Here is a 21,314-nt window from a genome sequence, read left to right on the forward strand (position 1 = left end):
AGGAATGAAATGGCGGCCACAAGAGAACATAGGTTTAAGGTGCTGGGGAGTAGGTATAGGGGAGATGTCAAGGGTAAGCTTTTTACTCAGAGAGTGGTGAGTGCGTGGAATGGGCTGCCAGCAAGGGTGGTGGAGGCAGATACGATAGGGTCTTTTAAGGGACTGTTGGATAGGTACACGGAGCTGAGTAAAATACAGGGCTATGGGTAAGCCTAGTAATTTCTAGAGTAGGGACATGTTCGGCACAGCTTTGTGGGCCGAAGGGCCTGAATTGTGCTGTAGTTTTTTTTCTATGTTTCTATGTTTATATTATTAGCTCTATCTAAATGCTAATTGCTGCACTTTACTCTTTGTATCAATCATCACTGGTGGAGACAGATCTTACAATCAATGTTTTACAGTACATTGATATCGTGTCAAGAATCAAAGCATCTTACAGTATTCTGTCAGGAGACAAGCAGCATGATCTCTGCTCAGTTCTTAACATTGCATGGCCTTAATTAAGCCCCTGTTGATTAGTTTTTGCTCACAGCTACCAAGGAATTAGCTGAGAACTTAGTCCAGGTATTTGGAAGGTGGCAATTCTTTGACAAAAACTTATTTAAAACGTTTGTTGAAAGTTCTTTTATCTCTAAGCCCATTTATGACAAACAGTTGCTCAGGGTCATACTGGAGAATTAATATTAAACAATTATGATCATAACTTCTTCTGGATGTGGAGTCACATTTAGAACACAGAACATAGCTTCTTGGATATTGTGGAACTGTTAGCATAACTCATGTGCCCTGAAGTGTTTAAATCCCTTCATGATCTTGCCCTTCCATTTCTCTTTAAACTTCACTGGAACTACAGGTCTCCTCTGGATTCAATGACATGGTGTAAAAGCAATGCACTAGAAGTTCCTATCAAATCTCCCCTGCTTCCTTTAAGATCTTCCTTAAAACTTACTTTCCTGACCAAGTTTCTGGTCACTCCTCCTTGAATCTTTCTCTCCTTGAATGGTTACTTCTTGATTAACAAATGCTAGGATCTCCTCATAAGTATAAATACATTTGTTGCTGCTCTTCCTTCTCAACACTCATGTTTATCCCCTTCCAATTTCTGAGCTGTACCCACCCACGATTTTCAAGGAGTCCAATCATGCTGAAGGTTGTATTTGATTGATGGAGTGAATATTAGATTCACAAAGGTAGCCAATTTACAACATATCAATGTAATCCCTTTAACTAACAATTGATGGACCTGTCATCAGTTTGCTGTCAACTACCTCTGAAAGGTCTTAAAATGTGACAAAGCCCCCCAAAATAATGCAATGTTGCATGCCTGAGGATAAACCACAGATGGGGCTGGTAGTGGTTGATGGGGAGTTGAGCAGATAGTTTGTGATGCGCTGCACTAATGCAGGGCGTCTGTATGCTGCCGATGCAATATCATCCTGTATGCACCTGGAGTGGACATGGGTTCGTGATTCCCCAGAATCAGTGGAGATGCTGCATTTTTTAAAATAAGCTTCAAGCAGATCCTTGAACCTTTTCCCCCTATTGATTTCTTCCCACAATAGAGCTTAGAACGTCTCTTGTGAGAGTCACTACTTATTGGTAATAGTGAGAATTTACTCTTTGTGCTAGTCAATGAGTGTAATGTCATTAGCTATAAACTAGCTGTTAACCGATGGATGAGATTATAAGGTAATTGGTAAAAGAGTTGAGGAGAGATGGAGAGGTATTTTAATATAACAACATTAGCCATGATCTCATTAGCAGACTCAAGAGGCCAAGTGGCTTACTCCTGCTCCTAATTCTAATGTTTGTAAATTGGACTGATCTGGAATATACTTCTTGAAAGAGTGGTGGTAGAAGATCTGATAATAACACTATGACTCCTTAATTTGGAAATGGGCATAGGATATAACTTGAAATGGTAAAACAAAGTGCAGGGCTACAGAGAAAGGGCTGGGGATTAAAAGACTAATTTAGTAACTCTTTTGAAGCACTGGTATTGGCATGATGGGCTGGATGGCCTCACTTGATGCTGTATTATTTTAAATGTGGGCAGCACCATGGCACGGCTCCAGTGACCTGGGTTTGATCCTGACTTCCAGTGCTGTCTGTGTGGAATTTGTACATTCTTCCAGTGACCACATTGGTTTCCTTGTGCTTTGGGTTCCTCCCACAGCCCAAAGACCTGCAGTTTAGTAGATTAATTCGCCACTGTAAATTGCCATGAATGTGTAAGTGAGTGGCAGAAACTGGGAAGAGGTGATGGAAATGTGGGAAGAGTAAAATGGGATTAGTGTAGGATTAGTATAAAAATGGGTGCTTGATGGTCGTCATGGACTCATGGGGTGGAAGGGCTTGTTTCTGTGTTGTATGATTCTCTATGAAACTATTTGTTTTGCCCACTTCACTGGATAAAATGCAAACTTTAACATGCTGAAAGTGAAATGCAAAATTATTTGGTTAAAAGCCCACACACTAGCATTTATAATTCTTTATGTAGGATAAATTTGAAACAAAGCTCTATAATATTTGAAAATATATAGAATAATTATTAACTGGTAACTGCTTCACTTTCCACAGATGCTGCCTGACCTGCATTTTCTGTTTTTTATTTCAGATTTCCAGCGTCTCCAGTTTTTTGATTTTCATGCATTGTTTTATTTTTGAAGTCTAACCATTTGTCTAAAACGTGCTTTTCCACAACCTCAATTCACTAGGAAATCATTTATTTCAATGTGCGAGAGGAGCCTGTCATTTTTCTCCATCAGGATGACGATTTTATTCCTTACACCCCACGTGACCGCAATGACCTTCAGGAAAATCTCTACAATCTGACTTCAAGAGATCAGGTGGAAAACCTGGAATTAATCATTAAAAAGGAGGTATGTGAATTTCCAGAGTTTTACAAATAATGCATAGTATCTCTTGGACAGACTGGCCAGTTCATTTATTTACTTGTCCATTGCCCCTTGTATAGGGGTGCAAATAAACAAAACAAACCAGTCCACGCTGTCAGCAATGTTTGGGGAGGTGCATTAAAAATCTATTCCTCTACAGAGACGTCTGCAACGGAAAAAAGCCTCTGAAAGTTGACTTGATTTAAACTCTGGTGATCACTGGAATAGGGACATTTTTGTTTGACCAACCTTCATTGCTCATGCCTAATTGCTTTGTTGTTGGTTGGTCTTCTTGAAGTACAGCAGTGATATTTTATAGCTATTTGTACAATTGAATGGTCTGCTGGGTCATTTCAGAGAGCATGTAAGAGTCTACCATATAGGAGTGCAGTCATAAATAGGACAGGATGGGGAAGGGCACTTTGTTTCCTTTCCTAACTGACAATAACAGATCAGTTGGATTTTTGGCATGGATTTGTGATCATTTTTACTGCCACCATTTTAATCCTCAAAATTATTTACTACAATTCTCCAAATGGTTTGGTGAGATTTGAACGTGTGTCTATATTTTTTTCTGCCCAGTGATCAGATGGTGGACAGGGAGCTGTCCAACAAACCCTAATATAAACCATAAGGGTAATTTTCAGAGCAGCTCAGCAAGCACATACCAGCAACCTACCAATCTGATTTGCTACAAGATTCCTCTCAAAAGGATGTGCACTTTTGATAGGCGGTGCTGTGGATAGTGTGGAGGGCTGTCGGAGCTTACAGAGGGATATTGATAGGATGCAGAGCTGGGCTGACAGGTGGCAGATGGAGTTCAATCCAGAGAAGTGTGAGGTGGTACACTTTGGAAGGACAAACTCCAGGGCAGAGTACTGGGTGAATGGCAAGGTACTTGGCAGTGTGGAGGAGCAGAGGGATTTGGGGGTTCATATTCACAGTTCATTGAAAGTTGCCTCACAGGTGGAAAGAGCAGTTAAGAAGGCCAATGGGATGTTGGCTTTCATAAGTCGCAGGATTGAGTTTAAGAGCTGCGAGGTGATGATGCAGCTTTACAAAACTCTAGTTAGGCCACACTTAGAGTACTGTGTTCAGTTCTGGTCGCCTCATTATAGGAAGGATGTGGAGGTGTTGGAGAGGGTGCAGAGGAGATTTACCAGGATGCTGCCTGGATCAGAGAGTATTGAATATGAGGAGAGGCTTAAGGTGCTAGGGCTTTATTCACTGGAAAGGAGGAGGATGAGAGGAGACATGATAGAGGTATATAAAATATTGAGAGGAATAGATAGAGTAGACAGTCAGCGCCTCCTTCCCAGGGCACCAATGCTCAAGACGAGAGGGCATGGCTTTAAGGTTATGGGTGGGAGGTTCAGGGGAGATGTCAGGGGGAGGTTTTTCACCCAGGGAGTGGTTGGTGCATGGAATGCACTGCCTGGGGTGGTGGTGGAGGCAGATACATTGGACAGGTTCAAGAGCTTGTTGGATAGGCATATGGAGGAGTGTGGGATGGGGGGATATGCAGGAGGAAGGGGTTAGGTAGTGTGAGGGTGGTTTGATGGACGGCACAACATGGTGGGCCGAAAGGTCTGTTTTGTGCTGTATGGTTCTATGGTCCTATGGTTCTATGGTTCACTTACAGTATGCTCTAAAGGCCTCAATAGATCTTGGCTTCTTCCACTTTGAAGTGGGCATAGTGAGCTGATTGTTGATTAAGACATACATCTGTGCACCAGACAGCAATATTGAACCTGGTCATGAGACAAGAGATTATTGGCTGTGCAGAGGCACCTAATGCAAGGATTAATATAACATTGTTACATATGCACTCACTGAATGCTTAGCCCCACCCCAATCCCCACAGATTTGATGATATCATGTGCACAGTACACATCTGAAACAACTGCACGTTTTATGAAATATCCATCACTGAGTCAGATAATGTATTACCAAATGCATCTTAACTGAAATATTGTCTTCAGGAAAATGAGGAGGTCTTCCTTTCATGCTTTGACCATCACTGGTAAGGGGAAAGTTCAGGTGATGATTCAGAGCCAGGGTAAGGCGGGCAATTAAGGGAGCTGAGAGTCGAGGTAACATCAAAGAGTCAAAGTCTGGCTCCAGAGCACCAGAGGCGGCAGCCAGCTCCAACGCTGAGGAAAATCAAGCTATGAGAATAACACTTGGTTATCTAAGAACATGCTAGATGTGGAAGACTTCTTTCCACAATGTAACTGAAAGAGGAATCAACAGAAGTAATCTGGATAGTTGCCCTATATTTGAGTGAATCAGTGAGTTGGCATGATTATCGGGATGGATATTTGGCCTGTATTACATATCAAAACAAGATGGCAAACAGGAAATTACAAGTTTTAATAGTCAATCCTGAAAGATTATCACAACAATCTCCTAAAGTTAGCCTGTGACATCTCCCTTTTCAGAGATTGGGGAAAAAAGCACCTAAGACAGGACATTGCATTTCTTCCACTGAACTAGTGCATTTCCTTCCATAGAACCATACAGCACAAAAACAGGCCCTTCGGCCCACCATGTTGTGCTGTCCATCAAACCACCCTCACACTACCTAACTCCTTCCTCCTGCATATCCCCCCATCCCACACTCCTCCATATGCCTATCCAACAAGCTCTTGAACCTGTCCAATGTATCTGCCTCCACCACCACCCCAGGCAGTGCATTCCATGCACCAACCACTCTCTGGGTGAAAAACCTCCCCCTGACATCTCCCCTGAACCTCCTACCCGTAACCTTAAAGCCTTGCCCTCTCGTCTTGAGCATTGGTGCCCTGGGAAGGAGGCGCTGACTGTCTATCTATTCCTCTCAATATTTTATATACCTCTATCATGTCTCCTCTCATCCTCCTCCTTTCCAGTGAATAAAGCCCTAGCACCTTAAGCCTCTCCTCATATTCAATACTCTCTAATCTAGGCAGCATCCTGGTAAATCTCCTCTGCACCCTCTCCAACGCCTCCACATCCTTTCCTATAATGAGGCGACCAGAACTGAACACAATACTCTAAGTGTGGCCTAACTAGAGGTTTTGTAAAGCTGCATCATCACCTCGCGGCTCTTAAACTCAATCTCTGCGATTTATGAAAGCCAACATCCCCATTGGCCTTCTTAACTGCTCTTTCCACCTGTGAGGCAACTTTCAATGAACTGTGAATATGAACCCCCAGATCCCTCTGCTCCTCCACACTGCCAAGTATCTTGCCATTTACCCAGTACTCTGCCCTGGAGTTTGTCCTTCCAAGTGTACCACCTCACACTTCTCCTGGATTGAACGCCATCTGCCACTTGTCAGCCCAGCTCTGCATCCTATCAATATCCCTCTGTAAGCTCCGACAGCCCTCCACACTATCCACAACACCGCCTATCTTAGTGTCGTCCGCAACCTTACTAACCCAGCCCTCCACCCCCTCATCTAAGTCATCTATAAATATCACAAAAAGTAGAGGTCCCAGAAACGATCCCTGCGGGACACCACTAGTCACTGCCTTCCAATCCGAGGCACTCCTTCCACCACAACCCTCTGCTTTCTACATGCAAGCCAATTCCTAATCCACACAGCCAAGCTTCCTTGGATCCCTTGGCCTCTGACCTTCTGAAGAAGCCTACCATGAGGAACCTTATCAAATGCCTTACTAAAATCCATGTAAACCACATCCACTGCACTGCCCTCATCAATCCTCCTGGTCACCTCCTCAAAGAACTCTATCAGGCTTGTGAGGCAAGATCTTCCCTCACAAAGCCATGCTGGCTGTCCCTAATCAGTCCATGATTCTCTAGGTGTTCATAAATTCCTATCCCTTAGAATCCTTTCTAACAGCTTACCCACACAGACGTGAGACTCACCGTCTATAATTCCCTGCCCTATCCCTATTACCTTTTTTGAACAAGGGGACACCATTCGCAACCCTCCAACTCCTCCTGGCACCATCCCCGTGGACAATGAGGACTCAAAGATCCTTACCAGCAAGTTCAACAACCTCCTCCCTAGCCTCTCGAAGCAGCCTGGGACAAATCCGTCAGGCCCCCTGAGATATATCTGTCTTAATATTATTTAACAACTTCAACACATCCTCTCTCTTGATATCTACAACCTCGAGAACATTACCCCTACCAGCACTCCCTTCCACGTCATCAAGACCCTCTCCCTGGTGAATACTGAAGAGACGTACTCATTGAGAACTTCTCCCACTTCCGCCGCCTCCAGGCAAATTCTCCCACCCTTTGTCCTTAATCGGACCTACTTTACCCTAGCCATCCTCCTACCCTTCACGTTACTTGAAAAAGGCCTTGGGATTTTCCTTAACCCTACTAGCCAACGCCTTTTCGTGTCCCCTTCTAGCTCTCCTCAGCCCTTCCTTAAGTTCCTTCCTCGCTACCCTATATTCCTCACGGGCCCTGTCTGAACCTTGCTGCTTATATCTCATGTACGCTACCTTCTTCTCCCTAACAAGTCGTTCCACCTCTCTCGTCACCCACGGTTCCTTCACCCTGCCATTCCTTCTCTGCCTCACCGGGACATATTTATCCCTAACATCCTGCATAAGATCCCTGAACATCGACCACATCTCCATGGTACATTTCCCTTCAAAAAGGACATCCCAATTTACACTCCCAAGTTCTCTCCTTATAGCCTCATAGTTCGCCCTTCCCCAATTAACAATCCTCTTGTCCTCTCTGCACCTGTCCCTGTCCATGACAATTTTAAAGGTTATGGAGCAATGGTCACTGTCCCCCAAATGCTCACCCACCAATAGATCCTTCACCTGTTCCGGTTCATTTTCCTAAAACTAGATCTAACATGGCATTCCCTCTAGTCGGCCTGTCAACAATACTGCATCAGGAATCCCTCCTGGACACATTTTAACAAATTCCGTCCCATCTAAACCTTGGCACGAAGCAGGTTCCAGTCTATATTTGGGAAGTTGAAGTCTCCCATTATAACAACCCTGTATTTTTGCTTCTCTCCAAACACTGCCCGCCAATCTGCTCCTTTTATATCTCTACTGCTACCGGGAGTGTCTATAGAATACTCCCTAGTAGAGTAACTGCTCCTTTCTTGTCCTTAATTCCACCCATACGGACTCTAGAGATGATCCTTCTACAACATCCATCTTTTTTACAGCCGTAACAGTGTCCCTGACCAGTATGCCACCCCTCTTCCTTTCTCCCCCCTTCCCTATCCCTCCTAAAACACTGAAAACCAGGAATATCAATATCCACTCCTCTCCTGACGTCAGCCACGTCTCAGTAATAGCCACGATATCATAGTCCCCCATACCTTATCCAAGCCCCCTCAGTTCATCCCCCCTTATTCCTGATGGCTTATTGCATTAAGTAAACACACTTCAGTCCATCTACCTTACTACTTTTACAGCCTGTATTCTGCTTCTCCTTCCCCAAAGCCTCCTCTACCTGTTTGATCTAACTTTTCCCCTCCCCTTCTTCCTCTGACCTACTCCTCTTGTTCCCTTCCCCTCACAAATAGTTTAACCCTCCCGAACCACCCTAGCAAATCTTGCCACAAGGATATTGGCCCCCTTCTGGTTGGGTGTAACCCGTCCTCTCTGTACAGGTCCCCACCTTCCCGAGAAGAGATCCCAATGATTCAGAAATCTTAAAACCTCTCCCTCTGCACCAACTTCTCAAGCCACGCATTTATCTGCCACCTCCTCCTCTTCCTGCCTTTCACTATCGCGTGGCACTGGCAGCAATTCGAGATTGCTACCCTGAGGTCCTGCTCCTCAGTCTTCTGCCTAGCTCCCTGAACTCACTCTTCAGGACTCATCGCCCTTCCTACCTATGTCATTGGTGCCAACATGGACCACAACTTCTGGCTGCTCTCCCTCCCGTGCAAGAATTCTGTGGACCCGATCAGTGACATCCCGGACCCTGGCACCTGGGAGGCAACATACCATCCTGGATTCATGCTCACTGCCACAGAACCTCCTATCTGTTTCCCTGACTATTGAGTCTCCTATCACTACCGCATGTCTCTTTCCCACCCTTCCTTTCTGAGCAGCAGTACCAGTCCCAGTGCCAGAGACCTGGTTACTGCAGCTAGGCCCCTGCAGGTCATCCCCCTCAACAGCTTCCAAGGCAAAAAACTTGTAGTGAGGTGAACAGCCTCCGGGGCTCTCTGTCCTGCCTCGCCGACTTCTCTTTCCCTCTTCCTTCCCCTGACAGTCCACCATTCTATCTGCATCCTGAACCTCAGATGTACCTGCTCTAAGGGGGGTGACTGTCACCTGATGGACCGTGTCTACATAACTCTCTCCCTCCCTTATGCTGCGCAGTGTTTGTAGCTGCGACTCCAGCTCATCAACTCTGAGCGAAGTTCATCCAGCCTCAAGCACTTACTGCAGATGTGGCCATCTTGGACCACAGCAAGGTCATGAGTTCCCACATCAAACAGCTGCAGCACACACCATGTCCTCATCTGACTACCTTTCTTCTTCCCCTAGTTAGTCTCCCACCTACAAATCTATAATGAACAACAGGTAAACCTTGCCTTTACCCTACTTACCAGGTACTTACCCTCCTTGCCCCTTTACGCGATGCCCCTTGAGCAAAGCCCAGAACACTCTGCTGCCATCACTCCGCTGCCCACTCCGACGCTGCCCGCTCTATAGGCTGTTGCTTTTTAAGCTGCCGCGCCGCGCCTGCGCAGTCCAGCCCCCACTCGACTAGTTAGAAAAAACTTATCAAGATCTAACCCTTACACTAAAAACCCTAACAATGCATGAATCTGGGAGATGGTACTGATAAAGTGGTAGATTGCATCAAAGTATCCTTGAGAAGCTGGAGACATAAGAGATGGCAGATGCTGGAATCTACAGTCCATATGAGGAGTTCAACCCAAATGTTGAGGGAAATCACTACAGATGCTACCTGACCCACTGAGTTTCTCCAGCAGCTCATTTTTCATTCCTTGAGAAGCTGACTTACTCATAGGGGATCTTTCTCAAGTATAATTATAACTACTAAGATCATGCATGCTTGATGAGAGTTTGGGAATTGATGCATATTGATGATAGTGGACAATATCTCTCAATTCAGTGGATGAGGATATTGTGCTTGATGCATGTGAGAAATGTTCAGTTAAACTGGATTCCCAGAAACTGTTTTGAATGTCAAGAAGTTAGATTTAACCTCCAGCTGATTATTTGCTTGTGACAACAGTGACAAATAAATTTGATATATGTATACTAAATAGAAGCCCAAGTTCTAAACTGAAATATTGTTAATGCTGCTGCAGAAAGATACCATAAGAATCTATTGCTCACACTTTGATTTACTCCCATGGTTTGCAGAATATTGACCAGATATGCATGATAAGGAAGAAATATTGAGATCAGAAATATACATGTATGATCCAAGATGACCTGTTTCATTCAGTTGAAGCAAATCTAGAATGTGTGCCAGGATGCAGATAAATTCAGTGTCACAACAATTTTGTGCAGGTTAGGACAGGGGTGCACCAAAACTGCAATAAATTATGAGCTCACTGAACTTGTGAAGGACAAAATAACAGAGGCAAGCAGCAAGGATGATTACCTGGTTGATATAATTGAGGTAGCACTATGTTTGCTAAATGGACGTACTAAGATCTGACCTCACTTATATGGGTCATATATTCTAGAGAAGTTCTCTTTACTGCTATCAAAGGACCAAAGCACTGCACATGTTCACCAATCACCCCTACCAACCTAATGCTTAAAATAAACAAAGATCATACCACAGTGTCACATACCATAGCACACAAAGTGCCACCAATGTATAGATGGATGGAAGTTTCTGTTGGTAAATGATATTAGCCTCTTGGAAAGAGCGACTTCCTGAACTTTCAGCGAGACGACAGAGCATCTTGCTTAAATTGAAAAAGTAATTGGACGCAAGAGTACAAGAAGGATTTTGGAGATCCACGTGGCTGCTGCACCAAATCAAAACCATTTCCCTGAAACTGATGGCATCCAGGTATGATCTTCTAAGTTTCAATTTCTCTAACAGGCTCAGGTTAGAAGATAATAGAAACAGAGTCATTGGACAAATTAAAAACTCTACCTGTGAGACAACTTTCATGCCTGACACTTAAGGTTAATACTGCACTCTGGTAGCATCCGGAATTAATGCAATGATTCACCCGGTAAAACAGGGGCCTTCCTCAAACTGCAGTGACAACTAACTTGAAAATAAGCTTCTGTTGCCGAAGAAATGCCCAGCAAAGCAACCAATGAAATGAAAAGTGTCTGTCCGAAGTAGCCAGATCTAACCAATCCGAGTTTTTTCACTGTACCTCGGTACAAGTGACAATAATAAACCAATACCAATCCCCTCATAATTCTGAATTTCTGTATTAAATCACACTTCTCTGCCCTAAGGTATGTAAATGGGGGTGTAATTTACGGTTTGATCCTGTTATACCAATAAAGAAAATACCTTGTACCAAAACGAATCTGAAGGCTGAGAAGATCCATTCTAGTACCAATAATTGTTTTCTTTTCTGTTATATTTAGCTGCTGGATTTTGCTGTTCTGAGCAACAAAATTTACTATGTTTATCATGGCACAGAGCAATTTGTTGCTGAAGCTCTCCCAAAGACAATTGAGAATGTGGAAGATGTTCGTATCTCAGAAGAGGTCTATAGAGGCCATGTGTTTACAATGCCATACTTCAGGTACTTTAATTAGTATGAATTTTTACTTCTATTAATATGAACTTTTAAAACAGTGGTTTGGATTCCACTCAATCATCAAAAAGTCCACTCGACTACTTTGTCCTTGCAAATTTCTACCCCTTCTCCAACCTCTCTTTCCTCTCTAAAGTCCTTGAATATTCTTTTGCCATTTGAATTTATGCCTCTGTTTCCCACAACTGTGTTTCAATTGGCCAATCAGGTATCCACTTCAGTGAAACGTCCTTTATCAAAGTAGTTGTGGTAAGCTCCCCCACCCAAACCTGTCTGCTGGCTTTGAAACTGATGACCACAACATCCTCCTTCATCTTCTAGGTGGGTGGGGACACACTGACCTGGCTCCATTCTTATAAATTCAGGCATCAGCAGTGACCATCTGTATTGATTTTGCTTTCTACCTCTTGTACCCCAATGCTCAAATCTTTGGTTCCCAGTTAATTCTCATCCAGAAACTGCCCTTTCATTTGAAAACACATCAGTTCTACATGCACACAATGGAACCCAGCTCTATCTGACCACCGCCTTTCTCAACCTCTCTTCTTTCTCTGATTTGCTTAGCCTCAAGTCATGGTTAAGCAGAAAATTCCTCTGACTGGGAAGGTCAAACCCACTGTCTTTGGGTCCTAATCTCTCCCATCCCAAATCTAGAACCTCTGTTCCCAGCCATTGACTCCAGCCATTTCCTGGTCAGTGAGCCTGATCCTGACTATTTGCATCCTTGTGTCTTTTGTACTTGAGCTGAGTTTCTACCACATATTCACTCTGTGCACTTTCACCATTAAACGTCACCCTACTTTACCCCTATGTCAGCAGTTGCTGACACCGTCATCCATTTTTTGTTAACCTGTGGCTTTTACTTATTCAATAATGGCTTCCATCTTCCCTAAACAAACTTACTCAAATCTCTGTTACTTGTATCTTAATTCATGCTGTCCAATTAAAACATCTATTGAGCCACACTGACTTTTGAAGAGGCAATGACTCAGTTTTAAATTTTGAATTCTTGTACCACCCCCACCACCTCCCTGTTTCTATAATCTCCACCATTATAATCTCCACCATTACACACCATTAAGATTATTGTACTTCTCTTGTTCCTCTTGTGCATTGCCAATTTTAATCTCTGCAGTGCCAGCTTGGCTGCCTGGATGCTAAGCTCTAGATTTCACTAAGCCTCTCCACCTCTCGCTTCTGCTTTGAGATACTCCCGAAAATCTACACTTTACTATGCTGGTCACCTATCCTAACATCTCATAAACTTTGGCATGGTGCCAAAGTTTGACTCCAGTAAAATGCCTGGGTTGAAGGCACAATATAATTGCAGGTTATCATTGCTGGCTCTTTAGTGTGTGTTGCTGTGAGACTGCTTTTTAGCAAACAAATGTGAATTACTAATAGGTAGGCTTGAGACGTATGGTGTGTTGTTTAATTGGGAAGTTATATTGCCTATCAGGAATGGAGCATTGTGTATGTAATTCATTTTGCGTGGCAATAGTAAAACTAACAGGTCCCAGCCTCAGTTAACTATTAACTTTTATGAAAAGAACATTCCATACTGTATGTATTCCATACTGTCCTGATGAAGGGTCTCAACCCGAAATTTCGACTGTCCATTTCCCTCCATAGATGCTGCCTGACCCACTAAGTTTCTCCAGCTTTTTGTGTGTTGTTCCAGATTTCTAGCATCTGCAGTCTCTTGTGTCTCCATGCCCTATTTGATGTTTTTGCTGTGGATAGTAATTGAAATCTGAAACTCTCTCCCTTCAAGAATTACAGATCTTGAAACTGTGGGAGCTTTCAAATCTAAGATTGTTGTGTGAAATCGTTCTTTGCTGTCTTAAGGATCAAGGACTCTGGACACGAGCTTTGTAGACCAAAACTAGTTTAATCACAAAGGCAAACACGGGACAGAATGGATGGGAACAGACACATGCTCTCTCATGCACAGGGTACCATGAACACGAGAGGGAAATTGCAACTGGGGTAAAATACACTCTCACACACACACACACACACACACACACACACACTGATACAAACAAGCACACAATAACAATGTACAACTTCAGGATATAACACTTCAATGCCTGACCCACAATAGCATTGGCCCTTAATTCTCCTTGAGTCTGAGTGAAACGTTCCCTGACCATGTGGTGATGCACTCTTACCAAAGATCTCTGCAGCGTTGTCTCACTACTCCTGGGGTTGTCAAAGGAGGGAGGGCTAGGGGATGCAGCCCTTTTTATGGTGCTAGGAGGCTGGGTGGAGCCCCACTGTTGTGATTTAAGTGAGCCAATGGTGTGGGAGTCAAAGACAAAGGTTCCTGCCACAGCCAATGGTCAGGCAGGTTCAGAGACAAAGGGTGCTGGTCAGCCAAGTTCAGAGCAAAAGGTACTCTCACACCTGAGGGGTGGGTGGAGCCACACCTTGATTGACAGTAGTATCACTTCCAATCAGAGGAGCAATGCTGTCGTCCGGTCAGTGGGGGTCATTGTTGTTACTGTCACGTGACAGCCATGTGGATTTCTCATAACAAAGATCAATAGGTTTTTCTCAAGGATATCAAAATGTTAAGCAAATGCAGTCAAGGCCAATTATGATCTAACTTAATGGTGGAGCAGACCTGAGGAGCCACCTCCTATTGGTAATGCTCTTCCTTTTTTGGGACTAGTCAGCTTCTTAAAATGACTGCAGTTTATGCTCTTGACGTAGAGCTGGGAACATGTATCATAAATGCAGAAATGCATGATTTTCCACCCATGATTTTTAATAATCACCCACCTTTTACTTTTTTTTAAAGTTCTATTTTATTCATGAGGAATGGGCTTTACTGATAATGCCAAGCATTTCTAACTAAGACCTATTTGTGTCAGTGGGTGGCATATTTGCTTGACTTCCCATCCAAAGATGGATTGATCAAGCTGTCCTCAAGGAGTTGTGCACCTAATCTATGGTAATGCTCATATGTTGGGGGATCTGGACTGTCAAAGAACTCTTCTTTTATATCAGCTCTTAAATCTATAGCCTATTTAAGTGTTTCAGATGAATGACAAAGATCCCAGGACAATATGAGCATGATGTTCCTGAGGGAATCCGGCCAATATTCATTTTTTAATCACCAAAGTTTAGGGCACTGCATTGCTGTATTTGGAACTTTGTAGCATAGTCATTTTTCTTTAACAAACAGAGCATCACATTATGATTAAATTCAACCTCTCTGTAGTACAGAAAAAGTAGCATGTGGTGGAGTGCAACTTACTGGATTAATAATAAATAACAACAGAAGATTCTCAGCCAACACAGCAATCAGGAAGCATCAGTGGAAAGAGAAACAGACTTTATGTTTCAGGTTGAAAATATTTTGTCAGAACTGGGTAAGATAGAAAACAAGTTAGATTTAAATTGCAGAGAGAGGGGAGGGAGAATGGATTGGACAAAATGAATACCTCTGATAGGGTGAGCTCAGGGTTACCATGGGGGTAGGTTGGATTAATAACCTGCAATTCCTACTGTTTCCCAGATATAAACGGTTACCTTTGCCTGTTGCTAACACTCTGGAAGAAGCGGACTTCGATGCTTTCATTAGTACAGTCAGGGTAAGTCAGAGGAGTATGAGAGATGTGATCAGGTAAATTATGGTCTCACCAATTTTCACTAGGGCTGATGCCAGGTCTGAAGAGATAAAAAGTGTCTAAGGTCTCAGGTACAAAGAGGTTAAAACTCTACCAGATGTTGAAAGATTAAATCTCACTTTTCGCTTCAAAAGATTGAAACTGCACCAGATGTTTTGGGCAGAAAGAGATTAAAATTCAATATGATGTTGTAGGTATTAAAGGGATTGAAATCCCATCAGATATGCCTGAATGAAAGAGATTGAAACCAAACTATGTTTTGCACACTGAAATATTAAACCTCCCCAGATGTTCCAGAGTGAAAGAGATTGAGACAAGTCCATATGTTGCAGGATGGAAAATGAAACCCGCCAGATGCTGCAGGCTGAGAATGTTTGGTGTTACCAGCTGCTCTCTCCTGAAAGGGACTCAAACTCTCTCTGATGTTCAGGTGCATTGGAAATGAGAACTGGCAGGAAATTTACCTTCTGTGAGAGAGCTACGAAAACTTATATCCAAATCCAAAACTCCAATATACACTGTCATCTTTAATCAGATCAGAAAAAATGATATCAAGTATTGATAAGAAATTTCAGCAAGAGGAGTAAGTTCTGCATGTGACCCTTATGGGTCTATTTCAATACAGTAGTATAAATTACCTTGCCAATGCCACTGTGAGCACAACACTTACTGTGGCACTAACTTGTAACTGAAGACAATCAGGGTCACATTATCCTAATGACAACATTACAGGATGGGAAAACTTTAGAGGGATAGGGGCCAAACACAGGCACATGGGACTAGTTTAGTTGGGTACCTTGGTCAGTATGGACCAGTTGGGCCGAAAGGCCTGTTTCCATGTTGTTATGACTCTGTGACTCTATAATTGTATTTTAGCCTCTTCTATCTGTGCCGGCAGCTCAGAAGAATGAAGATGCCCTAAAATCTTTACTTAATGGGCTGTGGATGGCAGAATACTCCACAATGAAATCTATGACTTTGCCCATGCCAGAGCTGCTCTCTCCTGCCAAAAATGCCAACCAAAATCTTTTCTGGAGTCTGAATACTGGTGCACCAACCTAGTGCCTTATTGGGTAGTTCTGACTTTGGCTGAAGTGGCGTTACAGAATATTGTTTGGGATGTCATTTAAGTACATCTCTTCATTGTCATTTCTATTGATACCAATATTTCCCTGTTTACAAAAGCAGATTCAGTAGTAGCTTTCAAAAGAGGTATGAATATATTGTTGAAAAGCAAAAGACTTCAGGACTTTCAAGAAAGTGTAGAGATGCACAGTATATTAAAGTTGGGAGGTTATGTTGCAACTTTACAAAATACTGGTTAGGCCACACTTTGTGTGCATTTCTGATCAATGCACTGTATGAAGTTGATAGTGATTGTGCTGGAGGGAATCCAGAGGAAATTCAACAGAATATTGCGTGGATTGGAGGACTTTAGTTATGGGCTGAGATTGGATAGGTTGGGCTTGTTTTTCCTGAAGCAAAGGAGGTAGAGGGTAACCTGATAAAGGTATGTAAAGTTATAAGAGTTATAGGGTAGATAGTCAGAATCTTTTCTCCAGGGTAGTGGTATCAAAAACAAGAGTGCACAGGTTGAAGATGAGGGGAAGGAGTTTTAAAGGGGATCTGAGGGGAGCAGTTTTCACAGAGAGAGCAGTTGGTATTTGGAACTTGCTGCCAGAGGAGGTGGTGTAATCAGATACAATTATTACATTTAAGAGATGCTCAGACAGGCACTTGTATAAGCTAAAGAAAGAATGATACAGACCTAATGTGAACAAATAATATTAGTATAGATGGGCAACAGAGTCGGCGTGGATATGATGGGCTGAAGGGTCCATTTCTGACCTGTACAATTCTATGACTCTAAGTGAGACTAATTTTTTTTCAAAGAACTGGCAAACTAGCAAAATGGGCTGAATGGCTCCTTCTGGCTGTAAGATTCTGTTATTTTATGATAATAATAGCTCATTAATTTAAATGTCCAGTGCTCCACTAAAACAATAAACTTTATAGAAATGTGGTCCAATTGAAAACAAATTGATCTTAGTTTGAATGAATAGGTGGCCTCTAGAAGTTTGACACTTCACTTTAAAGATGTGTGTTCAACCCATTCATTTTTGCCATATTATTGGAACATCAGGTGGATTGTCATTTGCAAGTTTTGGTGCTGTTCAGTCTTATCTCCTGTTATGATGTTCTAGGACTGTCCAAACATCATTTTCGGGACCAGTCCTAAGCCACCTCCTGCACTACTCTTTAGCTGCCAATCAGGAATTGGACGTTCCCATCTTGGAATGATAATAGGTGCACTAATCATAGCTCACAGAACAGCATTTCCTCAGACGGAAAGGTAAGACATTTGAAACAACTGTCACTATACAAAATGATGACTAAACCATGAAGTGATGATGTTTCTGTTCAAATTAATTGAAGAGCACATGCTCTTGGAGCCTCATTAACACAGCAGGACAATAACAAAAGATTAGGTTTTACATCTTTTGAACTGCAGAAGAGATCCTTCAAAATTCCCCTAAATAAAGTGATACCCAGAGACACAATTTGACACAGAAGTCAGACATCTCTTGAGTTTCCAGTATTATCCCATGAAACCCAAATTCAATTGAAACTATAGCCCGACCGTTCTAAGAGGACTGTGCAATTCAGATGTGTGACTGGCTAAGCAAAGGAACAATGTGAACTGTTTTGTCTTGTGTATTGTATATTTTTCATTTTCACTGCTAGAATTCAATAATTCTGATAAACAGTAGGGAGAATTTGAAGTGAATATGTTGTGTCTATTCAATCTAATCATACATTTTATCAGCTGCTCACCAGATCTTACAGCTCCCCCAACTCTGTCCTTCCAGGCATGTACCTTCTTCTTGCTCCATTGGTTACAGAACATCCACCTCTCTGGAGTCTTCTGCTTTCTATTTCTCTCCTGTGCAAGGGCATCAATCAGATTGAGGCTGCTTTTGTCCTCACTTTTCTGGGCTCTTTAACTCCACAATTTGCTGTTTGCTGCCTCTAATTTTTGCAGCAGAGTGTTCTGGCTGAATGCCAGATAATGTTAATACAAATAATTGAGTAATTCGGGAATTAGAAAAATTTTGTATGGTTTAATTCCTATTATCCACCTTGGATTGTGAAAACACATTAAAGGTGCTTGATAAAACAAGTGGAGATTATTGAGATGCTGTAGCAGAAAATTAACCAAGGGAAGGTGTTCATAACTAAAACTAAACATCATGCTCTTGGAATGTTGGCTGAGACTCGGTCTGTGCAATCACCCAGATCTCCTATATCTGCCAGTAAGTGGGAAGTGAGTTGATATCAGGAACAGTGAGCATGAATGTGTCCCTTTACTCACATTGCTTGAAGGGTGCACTGAGCAAGACTCAGACCTAAGGTAGGAAATGCCACGTCCCCATTGTCTGCACCCATTTCTCTTTTGCAGAAACTAACAGCCTGAGATACTTCTTGATATTTTGAGGAGGTGATCACAGAAGTACTTCATGTGTTTTTTTTCTTGCATCACAGAAAAAATTCCACAAAGTAGACTTTTAAAATTATATCAGGTCCTTTGTGGATCACATGATCCTGATATTCATGGCTTCATTATGAGGCTTGTTCCTGAATTAGGGAGGTAATCTGGTTGCCTGTGAAGATTCTGGAGATAACATAGGATAGGCAGTAATCAGTTTAGCTCTTCCAGTCTTAGTTGCCAATATTCTCTCTGTAGTTTGCTTTCCTGCTTCAAAGCTTCTCTCTATCTCCCCTCTGTTGTCTTGCCTTTTTCAAGATACAATTGACATTCTGCAACCATACAGCTCACCTTGCATCAAGCAGCTTGGCTGCCATACAACAATGGAAGGCTTAATGAGTCGACATTTGCTTTTCTTGGAGGAGACTAAAAGACTAGACTGAAGCATTCAAGATTTGAAAGTGAAAGGAATCTAGTTGAATTTTTCCTTGTGAGAAGTATTGAAATCCTTAGGGATATAAGTTAAAATGAGGATATTAAAAATAAGGAGGGAAGCCAGGTGAAATACTTACACCAAAGATGGTATAGCTGAATGAAGTAAGATACTGAAAGGGGCAGTGCACACCTTGGGATACGATTGAGCAGTCAAGGAGGGTGGCCAAGAGGCGAGGAGTGGAAGTCAGTAAGTGGGTTTGAGAGCTATGGGGAGGTTGGTATAGAGATTACGGAAGGATGGTGGGTGGATTGAGATATGTTGGGTAGCGACTGGTAAAGTGGGATTGAAGACTATGGAAAAATTGTGGTGAACTGGTTTGATCTTAGAAAAAGAAATAATTTTAATGGTGTCCCTATTCTTCTACTTTTGTAAATAAGGTGCTTAAATTGTCTTTATATCACTCACTTTCATTTGTCTCTGATATAAATAGACTAGACTTTCATTACTCTTTGTTTGATCCTACCTGGGGGAATTTAATTATTTTACTACATAACTAATAATGTCCAATATTGGGTTCTTCATTGAGCAGCCTTTGTTAAGTCTTAACAAATGGTTAATTGTTAATGAATGATTGATAATCAGCTGCATTGTTATAAATGTAGATCTGAGAAGAAAATTGTTTCTGGTCCAGAAAGGCACTTCCAGCTTGTTGAGAAATATGCCTCTTCTTTTCCCAATGGCCAAAGAATAGTTGAGGAGGTGAGTGCTATTCCCCATATATATATTTTTTTGTGAGGTAATTTCATACAATGCGTCATCTTATGATAAATTTCATGTTCCTTGAGTCAGAGATGTTCAAGTGTACTCTTATTCTTCCTTTAACCTTCTCAGCCTCGGTCAAAAATGACCTAAAGTTGTTCTTTAGGAAACAATCATATTTTGCAAGCTGAAATTCAATCAGGTACATTTGAGTTATGGGAGTTATGTGAAATAAATGGATTTTCATTTGTATTTCCCCCTTTATATTTTCAGCTTAACTTGAAGATCATTCCAACCAATGGACACATAGCAATGACATTTACCATTTCTCAGAAACTACTCTAAATTAGAATTAATTGTGGGAAGATTGCAAGGTAGGGCAGTGCTGTTCCTGCTCTGGAATAGTGTCTTGAGATCTTTCACATCCACCCAAGAGAGAGGAAAAGGCCTAAGTCTAATGTTTCATCGAAAAGTCTGAAGCCCTGATATCAACAAGAGTGACATGTAGAATGGGGCAGCATTTTGGACAAGAAATGTGAAAACAAGCTGTGAAGATTCTTCACTTAGATGAGAGCCTAATCGACAAGCTTGGCTTTCAGTTGGGCATGGAGGATCCATGTGCAAGTTGTGACTCTCCAGCTGCTATCATGATCCAAGAGGCAGTCCAGTCATTGGGGCTGGTGTACAATCTCATAGCCTCCTGATCAAGGTCTTCAAGAAGGGGGAGAGAAGAGAAATGTACTTGTAATTTAGATGATATAGTCAGTGGAATAGACACTGTTCTCTGTTGCCAGAATCGCAAGTCCCGGTGGCTGTTTTGCCTGCCTGTTGCCCTGGGTCAGGACATCTCATATGGCCTGCAGAGGAATTTGGAGTGGGAGGGGAAATATCCAGTTATCGTGTTCCATGTGTGTACCAACAACATAGGTAGAACAAGGAAAGAGATCCTGTTGAGGGAATTTGAGCAGCTAGGGACCAAATTAAAAAGCAGAAACAAAAAGGTAATAATCTCTGGATTACTACATGAGCCATGCATTAATTGGCACAGAGTCAACAAGATTAAAGAGGTGAATGTGTGAGGCAAAGATTGGTGTGGGAGAAGTAGGTTTGAAATCATAGGACATTGGCACCAATACTGGGGAAGGAAGGAGCTGTTCCGATGGGACAGGCTCCACCTGAATCATGCTGGGACCTGAGTCCTAGTGAATTGCATAACCAGGGCTGTAGATAGGGCTTTAAACTAAACAGTGGGGAGGTGGGTTCAATGGCATGGAAAATTGGAGAAAAGGTTAAAAGGAAGGAAAGTGCAGGAGAGGTTATTAAAGTCTCCAGAATAAAAACAGAGAGGTTAGAAAGAGTAGGAATCTAACTTCAGGTAAC

General features: G+C 42.4%; 1 protein-coding gene across 1 annotated transcript in view; it reads left to right on the forward strand.

Moving 5' to 3' along the window:
* The window catches only part of LOC127572589 (paladin-like), a 126,065-nt gene that overhangs the window by 20,882 nt on the left and 83,869 nt on the right, over positions 1 to 21,314 (forward strand). The window contains exons 4-8 of the mRNA XM_052020008.1: positions 2,718 to 2,882; positions 11,442 to 11,602; positions 15,141 to 15,216; positions 17,457 to 17,605; positions 19,838 to 19,934. Of these exons, the coding sequence (XP_051875968.1) occupies positions 2,718 to 2,882; positions 11,442 to 11,602; positions 15,141 to 15,216; positions 17,457 to 17,605; positions 19,838 to 19,934 (648 nt within the window). The remainder of the gene's footprint in view (positions 1 to 2,717; positions 2,883 to 11,441; positions 11,603 to 15,140; positions 15,217 to 17,456; positions 17,606 to 19,837; positions 19,935 to 21,314) is intronic.

This window comes from Pristis pectinata, chromosome 7, assembly GCF_009764475.1.
Source record: "Pristis pectinata isolate sPriPec2 chromosome 7, sPriPec2.1.pri, whole genome shotgun sequence".
Taxonomy (NCBI): domain Eukaryota; kingdom Metazoa; phylum Chordata; class Chondrichthyes; order Rhinopristiformes; family Pristidae; genus Pristis; species Pristis pectinata.